Source organism: Cyprinus carpio, chromosome A18, assembly GCF_018340385.1.
Source record: "Cyprinus carpio isolate SPL01 chromosome A18, ASM1834038v1, whole genome shotgun sequence".
In the NCBI taxonomy this organism is placed as follows: Eukaryota; Metazoa; Chordata; class Actinopteri; order Cypriniformes; family Cyprinidae; genus Cyprinus; species Cyprinus carpio.
This window is the reverse complement of record NC_056589.1, coordinates 21814151-21830093: the sequence shown is the minus strand read 5'-3', so window position 1 is coordinate 21830093 and position 15943 is coordinate 21814151. Positions and strand designations below refer to the sequence as shown.

Below are 15943 nucleotides of genomic sequence, written 5' to 3'. Positions count from 1 at the left end.
CTGATTTCCAAGTGTATTCTTTTCCTTTTATGTATAGTTTTATAGCTGCTTCTGAACAAACAGCTGAACTAATTGAGCTGAATCTGTCAGCAGTGAGAGGTCAGAGATGTGTGCTAATATCAGCTGTCTTACTAACTCTGAGTCTGACAGCCAGCTCATTCCTGCCCTGACTGCCCGTTGCTAACCCCTTCTCCATGGTTTCAGTCACACCACTGCTTGTGTTGGTTTTTGCCTCTTCTTTGGAGTGAAGCCCCTGTGCCTATGATTAGAGAAGTCTTTGTTAGACCGCAGACAGAGTTTTGTCTGCATGTTGTTGTTTTTTCCCCCCAAATTTGCATTTATCAAAATATAGTGATTTATCAAACTATTGGCTCATAATAATTTATCAAAATATGCATCAAACTAGCAGAATAATAGTTGTTGTTATTATTATCTGAATATTAAATGTTTAACTGATTATCAATAATATTAATCAAAACAGGATTAATGATTTAACAAACTAACAGCTTATTAATTGTGTGATGACCCTGAGTGTCCTGGTCCTATTGGAGCAGAGCGTGGAAGATATTGATTGGTTGTCACCGTGTTAATTTATCATTAATTTGAGTATTTAGTGTTATTTGGGGTAGGCACTCCAGGTGGGATAGTTCTCTCAGGAGTGTCTCTTTTCTTGTTTTTTTTTTTGGCATTTCTTATATTTTTGTTGATGTATATAAATAATTATTTTCTTTAATACCCTTAGACTTCGGTTTATTGTCACTATTAATTGTTATTAATATAATTATTTATTAAAATACAATAGAATTATTTACACAAATTATTTAATAATAAAGCATTAAAATGAATAGTTATTCCATCTGAATTTAACAAAATACTTGGTCAGGTTTGTCCAGTTTTGCTCATTTGGAGGGAAAAGCAACTAGCGTTGATTTTATTACGATATTTGTTATTGCTCAGAACATTAAAACAAGAAGAGCAATGTAAAGTGAGACCAATACTCTGAGCAATATCACTATCATAAAATAAGAGGGATTTTTCTTTTTTGTGTTCAACAATAAGGTCTAATAATTTGTCCTTCAAACACAGCCATCCTTTGAAATAATAATATTATTTCAATAATATTTCATGAGTGCTTCCTGAAATTCACCCTTTCTGGAGCTTGCTGTTTATTTGCTAATAAAAAAAGGATTCACATTTAAGGACAAGTTTTCATGCATTTAAAGTCCCTGATTGTAACAGAACAGAGAAACACTTTGTACTGTAGACTTCTCCATGCTGTTATTGGGAGTCTTAATAAGCTCAGCTGTGAAATATTGGACGTGCGCAGCAGTGTGTCTGTGGTTAGCAGGGAGACAAAAGCAGGGACCTCCCATCCCCTGTAGATTTAATAGTTCTGTGGGAGTAGCCGTTACAGCAGTGGAGGTGAGGGGGGTATCTCATAAGGACCAGCCTTGATGTGCTTAAAAAGATTAAACAACCAACAATTGCCTAATTCAGTTTCATCTGCACCTCGTTTTGTCTGTTAAGATACCGGTGAGTTGAAATGAGTTATAGCTGCTTTTAGTGTGTTTTGGTTTGCTGGTTGTCAGATTTTGTTCACGCATCCTGCAGACTCTGGTAGTCGTGTTATCACGCCGCACACTGACCCATTATCATTGTGAATGTGAAAACTGCCCCTTTGGGTTGTGATAAGGTGCGTCGTTGAAAAGCCCCTCTTATCACATTTGTATGCCTTGTTTTATTGGATGTATCCACTCCTCTCACCTTTTAGTCTCTTTCTCTGTCTCTGTTGTTGTCTGTCATTCATCCTTAGAAGATGTCAAAGGCTTGAGAAATGGTCTCTCGTGGCTCCAGGCATCTTCCTCACCTCTTGCTTCCCACAAACTCTTTATTGGATTCTCCCTCTGCATCATCTATCTCTATTCACTCCTCCTTTCTCCTCCAGCTGGGTTTGTTGACACACAGTCAATCCTGGACACTTTCGCCCCCGTACCCGTTCCCCGTTCCCCTTCCCTGAGCCGTAAAGCTGCCACAGCTGTGGGCTGTTGAACCAAAGTGGAGGGACACATTAAATATATTACAACCATTAGCTTTGTTGGGGCTTGACTGTTTTAAAAGGCTGAAGCTTTATGCCAGCCAAAGGCAGGACACAGCAGAGCTCTGCTGCTGATTGAAATGCTGCATTGAACCTAAATGGGAAAGGCATATGAAAAATAGCAACAAGCAATGTCATCTTGATTTACCAAAAAAAAAAAAAAGATGTGTAACCATTTCTTTTCTTTTTTTTTATTATTAGAACACATTTAAACTACAGGGTTAACAAGATAATATAAAATTCCTGTTCTTTATAATTTTCTGCAAATAATTCAGCTTAAATTGCCTAACATTAGTACATCAGTTTTCTTCAACTTTGTGATTTTTTTTTTATATAAGTAATGGTTTTTTTAGATCTGTAAAAAGTGTCTTGTATCCAAGCTTTAAGACATTTAAAATTTTAATTTGATAGTGATGTTGTAATATTTGCATATTGAATTGTGACTGGATATTTATTTTATTAAGTTTATCAATTTATATTCTGGTATAATGCAACAGAACAAACATTTTAGATTTATTATGTGTTCATAATTTAAGTTTAGTAATTTTAAAAGTTTGGGCTCAGTGTTTTTTTTTTTATTATTATTATTAAATATAAATTCTGCATTTGTTTTCTATTTTAAGTTTCTATTTTAAGCTTTGGACTAAACCTAAGCTTACTTAAATCTTTATTGCAGTGTTTCAAGGACTGATATTTCCATCTGAAAATCTAGTTGTATACTAGAAATCAAAACGTACTAACAAATGCAAAAACTAAATGTCCCTTTCCAGGTGTGAACATGAGCAAGATGAAGTCGAGTATGGACATAACAATCACTCCATCCAGCATCACAAGGGTGACTCGCGGTTCCATCAACACTCAGGACTCTCAACACACTAAACCTACAGATCCAGGCCTGGTCGATGAATCTTTGTTTGGAAAGGTTGGTAGTGTATATGGAGTCAATGTGTAAGACTGGATTGGGAATAATGTACATTTGTAAATAAATGTGTGTCTTTATATTTGCTTGCTAGTTGTAGGTCATTTGGTAGCCAGCGAGTCATGGTTTGGCCTCAGTGAGTGAACGGTGACAAACCAACATTGCAGTGCCCCCACTGTGTGTTTTCACAGGCACTGCAGCCTCTGAGCGGGAGCTCCAACCCCGCCCCCAAACTCTAATAAATGTCTTTGGTCAGCAACAAAGAACCCCAATATCCTGCTGCTACTGTGTGTGTGTGTGTGTGTGTGTGTGTGTGTGTGAGAGGTTCTACGTATGAGAACGGCTGTGAACGCAATTTGATTTTGCACAGGATCAGTGAAGTAGCTGGTAATTACCACACTGCTGTGATCATTTCTGATCATGTCCCTCAGGGATTTTGGCACATTTTGAGAAATATGGACAAAAAGCCAGAATGTCTATTAAATGTTTCAGTCCAGCTCATTTATTTTATTCATATATGCAGTGTGCCATGTTTGTGTTGGTCAGAGTTTGGTTGAAACATGTTTACCAGCTGTCTTTTACATCAGTTTTTCTGATTCATGAAACGGTTGTGGATATGATTGTCAGCAGTTAAAGTTGGCATTTGTTGATCTTAATATCCTCGCAATTTGTACTCCTGAATATTGAAATGCTGCTTTCATGTACTTTCTTCTTCTTGAATCCTGTTAATAAAAATTATTTTTTCTTTCCTGCTCTACTGGTCATGTTTGTGATTAATATCTTGCAGTATTATACTCAACATTAGCTGTGTGATTAGCATTTTTTTTTTCAAAATGTTTATATTTAGGGACAATATTACAATTTCTTTTTTCTGCATTCAATAAGCAAATGCGACTAAGATTTTTGTTTAATTGTAAATGATTGTCTGAAACAAAAATCAAAGAACCTAAATGCAAAAATGGAAGCCAAAATAACATTTTGTGAGACATTTTACAAAGCCCCTTTAGTTTGCTGATCCTAGTGGTTATAGAAGATGACTACTGGGGCTTGTGAAAGAGATTCACGAGCTTTTAAATCAAGTATAGTAACCAGAAATATTTAGAAAAAAAGAGTTTATCACATGCTTAACATTTCTTATAAAAAGGAGACAAATACACCTCCAATAACATTGAAAGGAAAAAAAGGGGGGGAAACAATATATAGAAAACTGTGTAGCTAAAAATAATATAGAGCATTAGAAAAGACACTAGCTTGAGACTCCAGGCATAAGTGGTAAAAAAAAAAAAACATTTCAATGCACATTTTGCAAAACCAATTAAGTGCAAGACAAATAATTTCTTAGCATGACTGGTCTCATGGCATTTATCATTTCAAAAGACATTTAAGTGTTTTTTATAAATTGTAGAACAGGTTTCTTTAATCTGTGAACCAGCAACAGCCACAGACGGTTTAATAAATACAAACCTAGATGAGCAGCTTTTCTTAAGGGTAAATGTCATTAAGCATTTAAACTTCATTATTGAAGACCAAGTGCATTTGCTTTTTTTCACAGAGAGTGTCAAAGACACGTGAAAAAGTCGTGTAACTTCCTACTTAACAGTGCCATCTTATACAGTCACTGTGATCATATCTGATGTCCGATGACAACCGTATTTCTATTTGTTTCCCCTCTCTCTGCTCACTCTGTAGTTTACCACACGTCCCAATTAGAAAGACATGCTCTCGTGCAACAAAAGAACCTCAGTAGGAAATAACTGAACTATCCCCTGTGCAAGGGACAGTTGGTAAGACAGTGGCAGTCAGCCAGCAGCAGCAGCGGTACCTAAAGGGTTTAAGTGAACTAAACTCTTGCTAGTCTGAGTCAGAGTCACTGCTGGGTGGAGGGCTGCACTCATGGATAGCTTCTCCTAGGGGCGCTAGAGTGCCATCCTTCCTCACTCCCATTGGTCTGATCAGTTCTTTCCTGTAGAGAGAGCAGAACACAGCTCAGTACTTTTGCATGTAGTGTCCTAATACTGCTTTGCATGTTCACAATGTCACATGCAAATAATCGGATAGGGAGATACAACCAGCAGGAAGGACCAACCTCAGTAGAAACTTCTATTTCTTCTAGATTTACTTTCTACACATAAAAGGAAATAACAATCTATTTGTGTGTATCTCTGTGCATGTTTGTAAAATAACATATAACTACATATAAGACTATATAATATTTTTATAACAAAAATAAAAACATTTTAAAAAGCCTTGTGTCAGTAACTGTTTTTCCCCGCAGAAATAAATACATCTGTTCTGCAAGGATGCTTTAAACTGATCAAATATGATAGTAAAAATTCAATTAAAAAAATACAGTTTTTTTTCCTTTTTCATTGAAGAATCCTGAAAAAAATATCATGGTTTCCTCAAAAATATAATGCAGCACAACTGGTTTCAACATTGATAAAGGATCACGTGACACTGAAGACTGGAGAAATGGCTGCTGATAATTCACAGGAATACATAAATATATTCAAACATAAATGGTTCTTTAAAAAATAAAATAAAAATTTGAAGGTATATTAATTGCAAAAGTGGTATTAAACATGAAAGTAGTAAAATAAGCACAAACTCCAGAATCCAGTGACCATCATTTCCTCTGCAGATTTATTTTGCTCACGTCTTGTCGATCTTGTTTTTCAGGCCACTGATTTGTCACCACAATCCACCTGCACTTTGAAAGAAACCCTTTGCACCGATCATTGTAGCTGCATTCAGTTCTGTCCTCTAAAGAGGCCCGTTGATGTGTAGAACATCTTTCTTTGCCTTTACATCTGGCCACATAAGAGCCCTTGGAATCACAACCCTAAGACCCCCCCCCCCACCCCCACATCCATCCCACAGTCCCCCCTCCACCACCACCAAGACCCTGCAGTTTAATTACAGGATCAGTGCTCATTCTAATCTCTTCAAAGCCTCGGCAGCTCCTCCACGCTAATCCAATTATATCTGCACTGTGTGTCACCAGCACACCCTGAGATGATTCATCAGAGAATTATCCAATCAAAGCACGGTCAACGATGATTTATAAGAACATGATCCAATCAAAGCCGTAGAAAGCTCATTTGCATTAGTTTATGTCATTCATAAACATAAATTTGGACATTCATAAAGAGATACTACACAGTAAAACAAGTTTTATATATATATATATATATATAAGTTCCCCACAAAAACAAAAGGAAACATATGACATTTCCAAGAGGGGTGTAACAGTGCACATACAGTAACTCAATTTTCAGTATAGGTCTTTCGCTTAGGTACACGTGTATTGTTTAGACATTATATAGTGCACATCCTGTCCGATAATTGCTGTCATGACAACAAGTTGACAGCCACTGTGTAAATGATTATATTTCAATAATTAATTAGAGAAACGTCATTTTATTAGATTTAAAAGTTAACGTATAAACTGACTTATGTGCAATTTACACTTGCATAACATTTTTTTATTTGAGTTTTGATTATTATATCTAAAAATAAAATAAATCTCAAATATAACCTTTAATATTATAATAGTGTGCAAATAATAGGGTTCCCTATATAGTTCATAGCATTAGCTGAGAGATGTTTTTATTCTTTTAGAAAATTTGAATTATAATTCAGTTTATTTAAAGACAAAGCATGTGTTCAGTAAACCACTGTTTAGTAAATAAAAGAAAAATGAAGCAATTTTACGTTTGGTTTTTCTCTCGCCTGCATCACCAAAAAAAGCACAGAACCGGGACTTTAAAACTTGCGGTACGTATCAAAACAATTTTTTTTTTTTCTGTTGTACTGTTACATCTCTAATTTCCAACTAGCTTTTCCCAGGCAATGACTGCATTACTGTCTGCCAAAGTACTCCTTGATGTCAAACGCAGGTCATGATGAGTATAAACAAGGTATTTAGTTGACAAGAAGGAAACAAAGACGTTTCATCTGCATCCCTTGAAAACGCAAACCAAAATCCAAGACAAACCAAAATCAAATCAAAAGAAAATCAGCCGACAAAAATACGACTCAATTATGATTTTAAATAAGTGTATATATGTGTGTGTGTGTGTGTGTGTGTGTAATATATGGGGTGGAGAGTCAGTACTAATTGGACAGCAAGTCAAGCAGCAGACATAGGGAGGGACATTCCTCCATGGACATGTTGCGTCTCCCCAGCAGCCGTAGTTGGGAGCACCAGTGCCCTCCCTCTCCCACACAACACCTCCTTCATCCTGATAAAAAGAAAAGGAGGAAGACAGAAGGAACGAGGATCCATTCTCAAAGACAGGAATCTGCCTCTCCTGGGCACACGCTTCTCATTACGACTCAAACACCCAATGGATGGACAATGGCGCGTCCTTTTGTGTTTGCAAACTTATTTAACATCGCCCGGCAGCTAACATACATACGCACACCACTAATTAAGCCAGTGTCTCAAACCACTTCACGTCCGAGGACAATGTCTGGCACCCCGGCTAAATAAAACTGGCGGCGTATGAAAGAGGACCACATATATGTATTATAAAACCTCAGTGTATTGTACAAAAGAGCCTGAGCCCGTGACCCTACTGTGTGCGCCAATTAGCTGGTAATTAATGCAGCGGGGCTGCGGTGGCTGGTCGGTGTGCATTGACTCCTGCTGAATGCGGAAGGCCAGCTGTAAATGAGGCAGAGGACGATGGTGGAGGATTCTTGTCTTAATGAAGCTGTTGGTAAGGAGCGTGGACAGAGCAACGGTGCTACACCTCTTACTGGTGTCTCGCTGGTTTACGCCACCAGTTGTTTAGGAAAAGGTCAACATGAATGCGGCCCCGCACATATCGAGCCTCTGAGGAGTGTGATGAGAAAGCAACCACAATGCTTCTAGAGGATGAAGTCATCTATGAGAGCATTATGAACAGGCTCATAACAAGATAATGAAAGACAGAAAGAGAATTTGCTGATATTAGTGAGCAAGACTAAAAACACGATGCCTAGAATTTACACTGCAGCAAATACAATGGAAAAGACAAGGCATGGAATTAAAATAATATGTGTAAAAAAAAAAAATGGAAGGGCCAGACAATATCTGCATGTCTAAATTTCCAAATCAATGGAATTTGTGTGAATAAATCTTAATTCCAGTGCTTAAATTGGATTATTTAAACCAAAAAAATATATAATTATAATGTATTTGTTACAAATACTTTCCCAGTATTTCAATTTTAATTTAATTTAATTTAATTATGACAAAATAAAAACCCACCTTGATAATTCATCAATCATATTGACAAGCTTCTGAGCTTCATATTCCTTTTGCTCCTCTGTCATCTCCTCCATAGGGTTTGGCATTGGGTGCTCTATGTGACCTGTGATGGGGTTAATGCTGAAAAACACAAATGACTGTCACTATAATCTACGAATGCAGAAAGAAAACCATAATACTACACAAAATGACAAAAGCTATTAACTTTATTAAGAAAATAAGAACAGCAGTTATGCATTCATAAAAAGACACTTACAATGGTTTGGCTGACTTGTACTCCTCTGTGTCAGAGTCCTCATCAGATGAGTACTGTGTCTCTCCTCTGCCTCCGGCCAGCAACCCTCGTGCCATCAACAGTCCCGCAGCATTACCATATCCAGTGTACTTCAACAGATTATCCACTGCATCACATGAACAACAGGAGAAAAATTTGTTTAATATTAATTTTTTGTATTTTGTTAAAAAGTGAAAAATTTGCACAAACGGCAACAAAAATACCTTTCAAAACAGTTTCATATACTTTTAGAAAAATTAAAACAAGCAGAACTCTCACCGCTCTCCTTGCAAAGCACAAAGAGAAACTCAGCTGCCCCCTGTTTCACTGCCATGTCTACATGCGTCATGAGACGCACCAGTTTGTTTCGAACGGTGGCGCCGATTTCCGGCCTTTCCTTCACGTCCTTCAGGGGAGGCAACACCTGTATATAAAGGTAAAAAGAAAAGCTTTAATCAGCAAATAAAATTTACTTTAAAAGAATAGTTCACCAAAAATGAAAATATACTCACCCTCAGGCCATCCAAGATGTAGACGAGTTTGTTTTTTCATTGGAAAAGATTTGGAGAAATTTAGCATTAGGTCATTTGCTCACCAGTGGATCCTCTGCAGTAAATGGGTGCCGTCAGAATGCAAGTTCAAACAGCTGATAAAAACATCACAATAATTCACAACTAATCGACACGCCTCCAGTCCATCAATTAACATCTTGTAAAGTGGAAAGTTGTGTGTTTGTAAGAAACAAATCGATCATTAAGATGTTTTTAACTTTAAACCGTTGCTACTGGCTAAAATGCAAGTCCTCTATTCATAATATCGTTCTCTCCAGAGCAAAAGTCACTCGTCTGAATCCAAAGATAAATATGCACAGATCAAGCACTGTTTACAAGTGAAAACAGTCCAAAACAGTTATGTTAGTGGAGTTTGGTGTGAGAAGACAACATGGGCAAGTGTTACTATGGATTATAGACTTGTATTTTGGCCAGAAGTGACCTTAATTTTAGATTTGTTTCTTACAAATACACAGCTTTTCATTCACAATGATAACCTGTGGATTACTGTGATGTTTTTATTGGATTAGAGAGCTGTTTGGTCTCTCATTCTGATGGCACCCATTCATTGCAGAGGATCCATTTCTCCAAATCTTTTTAGATGAAGAAACAAACTCATCTCCATCTTGAATGGCATGAGGGTGAGTCGATTTTAAGCAAAAGTTCATTTTTGGGTGAACTAGCTGAATATCGAAATCACTGAAGAAGCAACATTAAAGCAAATAGTCTTATTTTAGAGAGCAGTGAATCACACTGAGCATAGACTCAACCCTGCACCTGGGCTTTGAGGTATCTGCGGATTTCTCTGTGGTATCTTGAGCTCTCTGTCATCAGACTCAGCACAGGTGTCAAGCCTTCTTTATAGTTGATTCCCTGAGTGGATAAATACACGCAAAGCATGAAAAAATGCAACAAGTGGAATGGCTGAGCAACACCTTGCAGGTGTTCATCTGAAGTGCAATACCTTGTCTATCCTCTTTTCCATAAAATCAAGCAGTATCTGAACTGTGTCAATGTTCTTCCCACCATACGCTTCCATCCCACCTTGGACAGGGACGTCTATCAGAACATCCAGGCACCGCACAGGAAGGTTACTCAGGAGATTTATGGCATGACTAGAAGAAATGACAAATGATAAAGATTCAGCACACAATGCATGATGAGAACATAGTATGCAACTCTTGCAAAGTTTCACATAGAAATTGATACTGTCTGATAACCAATATGCAGAACCTATTTAAATTAATTCAATAAATTCATAATTCTGCTTTTTGTAATAACTTCATGATCATTGCAGTACAACAAAAAAACAAAAATTAAATATAAAAACTACTATTAAATGAAAATAATATTCATTTATTAAATACGTATTTTATATAAATAATACTAACAATAATAATAATAATATATAATTATTGTTATTGTTATTTTTAAGAAACATTTTGCTATCTAAATATTTAATCTAAATTATTATATAAATTAACATGAAATACCCTACAGATTAATAGTATTAGAGTGATGTTTCTTTATTGATTTATTTTCATAATTTAAATAATAAATGAATAAATAAATGTGTTTCCCCAATTTGTTTTTCCTGTTTTCTTTTAATAATGCACATACAGTTTCATGGCCAGTAAAAAATATTTATGGCCAGTCAATTTTTTTTTAAGTCACCGGCAATTGGCAGGTATTGCAAAATGTTAGTTTTAGGCTCTGTTTGAGAATGACTGACTGTTTTTTAGAAATATGAAACATACATTAAATCAGTTTGACCTGTTAATATCATTGTTAGGGTTCTTTTCTTACAAACCCACCAAACTGTGCCAAATGGAAATACTAAATAACCAATAACCGATTGAATACCATAAAAAAATGGTCAAACTGATTATTGGTCTGTCAGTAGTTTTCCCATGTGCATGAATGCAATTTTGTGTCTGTCTGTATCATTAAAACAAACTGCTTCTCACATGGAAGCACCTAATACAAATGGATAGTAAATATTTATATGCTACATTCATTTGTCCATTTTATAATCTTCTCTGATGCAAAAGAACATTCAGCATACTCATGTCACATTCTAGGAATGTGATGTCGACAGACAAACATGAGGAGGCATTCTGAAAACACTGAAGAGGTGGGGGGGGGGGGGCTTCAGTCCGTGGGCATTATTTGAATAACAAAGACACATCTACTGACTGGTTCAGCACATTCAGTGCACTTTGTTAAAGGGGAGCATAGAGTTAGTCATTTCAGAGTGCTGTAGAATGCATTGAGAGAGGGTAGCATTCCAAAAGTGTGAAAGGGCTGGTGACGGTACCACCGCGGACACAATGAGTCAAGCCCAAATAACCGGGTGGGAGTTTCAGAATGCGTTGAGCTGTCTCGACGGGGCAAAGGGGTGTGTCATTAATCACTTGGAGAAGACATCTCATCATTCAAATTCACTGCACTTGCATTTCTTTTGCTTTCTGGCTCACCGGAATATTGTTTTTGAAGCGACTATAATAGACACAGGCCTAGTATACAGAGTGGACTAGATTCAGCTGTCAATCTTCAAGTGTGGAAGTACCTGTGAGCCTCCTCTGTTTTATCTTCATTGTTTGTCTTGAGCATTAGGAGATGTCTCATGATGCCTGCAATCAGCCGAAACTGGTGGTCGTTGTCCTATCAAAATAAAGGAAAAATTGTGTGAGTGTTAAACCAAAAGGCTTTTTCACAACAGTTGCAGTAGTGAAAGAGTCTTATGACGTGATGTTATTTACAAATAAACGACGTGAGAGCTTGGACCCAGTGGAGAGATTTAGGGACTTAAATAGAACCACTGGCTTGAGAAAAGAAAGTCCATCTTACGTCAAGGTGATCCCAACCATACCGAAACCAACAAAAGTTCAGGCAATTGAGACACACTTAGCCTTACTTCAATGATCATTCAAAGGGTTGAGAACACAGGAATGCACCAACGTTGTTTTGTCTAGTTGATGAAATGGTGGGGTAGGAGCTTTAAGCATTTAAAATATAGTAAACCTCTCCATCAAAAAACAAAAGGACTTGAGGTATAATTAAAGCAACTTTTAAGGAAAGGAAAAAAAATGAATCTGCCAGCTAGCCAAAAAAAAGGCAGCTGGAGTAATGCAATGACTTTATCATTTAGTCATTCTAACTATTATTTAGAATGCAGGACTTATGACCATATTACTCATAAACCGAGAGTTTGTGGATGTCAAACAACAGTGGTCACAATGATGCAGAGAAATAAGATTCTTGCCAATGAATAAGAAAAAGAGGACAAAGGACTACAGAAGATATTATAAAGCTAGATAGTCTGTTAAAATTAATAATGCCAATGAATCTATGACCTATTTAAGAGAAAGAAACCTGTCTTCCTTCACTATGATGGGGGCAAAAGCACTGGCTCCACTCAGCATCAATTATTTAACAACAGTATAACAGGAAATCAATGTTTCGTCTAAATTGCATGTGTGCGCAGCCATGCACTTCTTATGTAAAGACCACACAGAAGAAATAATATGCCACATACAGGACACACACAAAAAAATAGTTGGCAAAGCCATTTGATTGAATTCTAATAAATGTGAAATAATTGCATGCTTGGGCAAACAGCTATAGAGTTGGTTTCGCAACAGAGTTAGAACCGGTGAATACGGTTTACATGTTTTGTAGAAAAAGAACGATGTGTGTGAAATGAGTCACTGTAGACATTGAATTGTTTAATGTTTGAGGATGAAATAGCTCAACACGCGAGCCAACGCAAATGCAACGTCATCATGCTTTAAAGAAGAGCTGGTGTTCTACAAGTACTGTTACTCTCACCTCATCGCTGGAATCAGACATAGTGATGTTGAACAGAGCTTTAAGGGCTTCCATGGCAAGTTCGTTGTTTTCTGGGGAAATGGTCAGGGCTTCTGGTGTAGGGGGCATGGCCTCGTATGGCCCCACCCATTGGACGTCAAGGGTGCGTTCCAATATGTCAGTGAGCAGCCTCACTGCACCCGCCTCCTTCCGAAGCATGCTACGCACATCTGTCCGCAGGGCGGAAAGCAGAAACAGCAGCCGAAGGGAGAACAGGCCCACCTCGTGATGGGACGAGCTGACCATATGCAAGTGGGCACACAGGCCCTCCGCCAACTTCACGTCTGTGCCCACCTGCTGTGCCGGCACGCTGTTAAACACCACGTTGCACAGGCACTTGAGGGCTTCCACCACAACCCTTTCCTCCTCTGCTGACTGTGGCTCCTCTAACAGCTCTCCGTTGTGTCCCGCCACATGGATCCGGGCCAGTCCTGCTAGAGTTAGGATGCCCTCTTTGGTGGCTACGGGTCCAAGTACACGCTTGTCTCTGGACAGGATGCGCAGGGTCTCCAGGCAGGTGCTTTGGCAAAGTGGATGATCTGATCGACGGAGGACTGTAAGAAGACCCTGACACAATTTCTGCAGAAGGGACCACAAAGCACAAGAGGTCATTGATCATTTTAAATAAAACAAGGCACTGAAATGACAAGGAACATACCAAATTGAGATCGTTTTGAAACACAAAACAAAACAGACCATAAATCTGTTACTCACAATTCGTGCATCCTCCTCTTTGTGGTCAAAGGCAAACGTGTGGCTGTTCTGAAATGAAATGTCAACAGGACATGAGACAATATAAATCTGAAATAAACCGATCCCATGCTTGGATCCATCTCAAAACAGTTAAACAGTTCACTTATTTTGCTGGAAAATTCTGTGCTGGTAGCTGGTTTCTGTCTGGTCAAAGCTGGTTGATCAGCTATGATGTTCCATAAACCAGCTTAGCCACTTTAAGGAAAGCAATTGTAGGCAAAATCTAATTTTTTTTTTTTTTTTTCATGCACTGGTCAATTATTTTTTTAAGCACTGACTCAGAATTTACCATTTCTGCAGCAATTAGGCCTACATACACAAAATTTTGCTCTGACACGTTTTAACAGCGAGGTTTGTTAATATATAATTTGCCTGATTTATATAACATTTCACTCCTAAAAACTTTTTTCCCCTCTCTCTAGCTGTTGACAGTATTATCAGATGTATGGAGTGATAAAAGATATCCAAAATAAAACAGTATTATATCTGGCTTTATCCAATTTTCAGATCTGTGTTCTGGAAACATATGCAAATGAGTGCATATATAATAAGATAATGCCTTGTTTGCATATTTAAAAAATGGCATTTTAGTAAACCTGTAATACAAAACTATTTTTTATATTGTTAATTTAAGTAATCATCTGGGCAAGTATGGCAATATTTACCCAAACTGTATAGTATTAACATGAGGTGCTTTCCTTAAGGTGGTATGGTATGGATTGTCCATGATGAATTTCATTATGAATCACAGTAACAGTACCAGTCTCTTTCTGAAAACGGTTAACTACAACTTAACTTACAATAGTTTAGTTTACCAAAGGCTGTTGTAACCCGCTTGCTCTCTCTCTCTCTCTCTCTCTCTCTCTCGTAACGTTACAGGAAAATCATGCACTCTTGAGATTTCCTCCAGAAAAACATTCAGCATCATTAAAATCATAAGGTTAAATCAAATGTGTGGCTAAAATCGCTGTTCATATCAGATAAATCCATACAGACGTTGATAAACCTGTTATAACAACATTATTTCCATCAGTATTTTCTGCTTTTACGTATCTGACAGCTGTCAAGCTTAGATACTTTAGCCTTTCACAACTATTATCATCCAAAACAACAGTTAATTTCTACTCTATTCGTGTGCAAATACCATTTTTCTTAAAAGATTTCAAACACTGCTCATTCAGGAGGGCAAAATATGGCATCTTTGTTTGAAATAGTCAAGCTGGGTGTATCAAATTGGTATCATGGCTAACAGCTGGATGATGCTAGTTTACGATCCCAATGCGAATGCCTCGTGGCTTTAATCAAATACAAAGGAAATACACATTTAAAGTTCAGAAGCACAGCGTCATCTTGATCATCTTGATCACAGATCATTAATCTTTTTGTAGGTTCATACACAAATCTCTTCATTGAGATCAACGAGTGGCTAACTCGCTAATATCTCCACTGCTAGCGCGCATTAAAACAACAGGAGAAAGTATGCTAACAGCAGCCTTTTTACCTCTGTGTTATACTTCTGCAAAAGCTTTTCAGCTCCCTTGTCATCTCCACCGTCGATCTCTGACAGAATAGCAGTCAAACTCATCTCTGAATGTTGCTTTTGCCGTCCACTTACAAACACTGGCAGCCCTTCTTAAAACAACAGTAAGGATGACAGATACACACCTCCTCTGTTTCTCTCAGCTGTTCAACTTTCACCCGGCAAAAGTCACGTTTGTCTACAACACGCTTTTACAAGAGTCCTTAAAGGGAAAGTTCACCCAAAAATGAAAATTAGCCCATAAATTACTCACCCTCAAGTCATCCTAGGTGTATATGACATTCTTGTTTCAGACGAATCCAGACGGAGTTATATTAAAAACTGTCTTGCGGGTGTTGCAGTGCAACAGTCCAAAAGAAGTTAAATAAAAAGCGCCCATCCATAAAAAAAAGTGTTTTACACACATGGGGGGAGGGGGGGGGGGGGGCGGTTAACAAAGGACTCCTGTAGTGAATCGATGCGTTTTTGTAAGAAAAATATCCACATTCAAAACGTAATAATCACTTTAATGTAGCTTGCACCAACAGTTGTACATGTAAACAGCTCCGGCTGATGACGTATGAGGTCGGTATTGCAACGTTGTGTCCATGTCAGTCCTCTCAGTATTTTATTACTTTATATATAGCAGTATGTATATGTACAATAAAATTCTTATATATTCCAAACGTAGACATACAGAGTAAA

At 37.5% G+C, this 15943-nt stretch overlaps 1 protein-coding gene across 1 annotated transcript; it reads right to left on the bottom strand.

Annotated features, from left to right (window-relative positions):
- Positions 1-3909: 3909 nt before the first annotated feature.
- ric8b (RIC8 guanine nucleotide exchange factor B) lies at positions 3910-15437 on the bottom strand. The gene is made up of 10 exons (XM_042775427.1): positions 15221-15437; positions 13681-13728; positions 12928-13545; positions 11666-11760; positions 10061-10211; positions 9874-9969; positions 8825-8969; positions 8528-8672; positions 8272-8391; positions 3910-4977 (listed from the first exon to the last, which is right to left on the bottom strand). Exons 1-10 carry the CDS (start codon positions 15302-15304, stop codon positions 4866-4868), a joined length of 1614 nt encoding a protein of 537 aa, XP_042631361.1. The 5' UTR covers positions 15305-15437; the 3' UTR covers positions 3910-4865.
- Between the last annotated feature and the right edge of the window lie 506 nt (positions 15438-15943).

Bases quoted from the DNA above. Each gene is read 5' to 3' on its own strand.
- ric8b (XM_042775427.1), bottom strand. From the start codon at position 15,304: ATGAGTTTGACTGCTATTCTGTCAGAGATCGACGGTGGAGATGACAAG. The intron at 13,729-15,220 runs GTAAAAAGGCTG...ATTTCATTTCAG, and splicing joins TGCAGAAGTATAACACAGAG to AACAGCCACACGTTTGCCTT. The intron at 8,970-9,873 runs GTGCAGGGTTGA...CTTTATATACAG, and splicing joins GCAGATACCTCAAAGCCCAG to GTGTTGCCTCCCCTGAAGGA.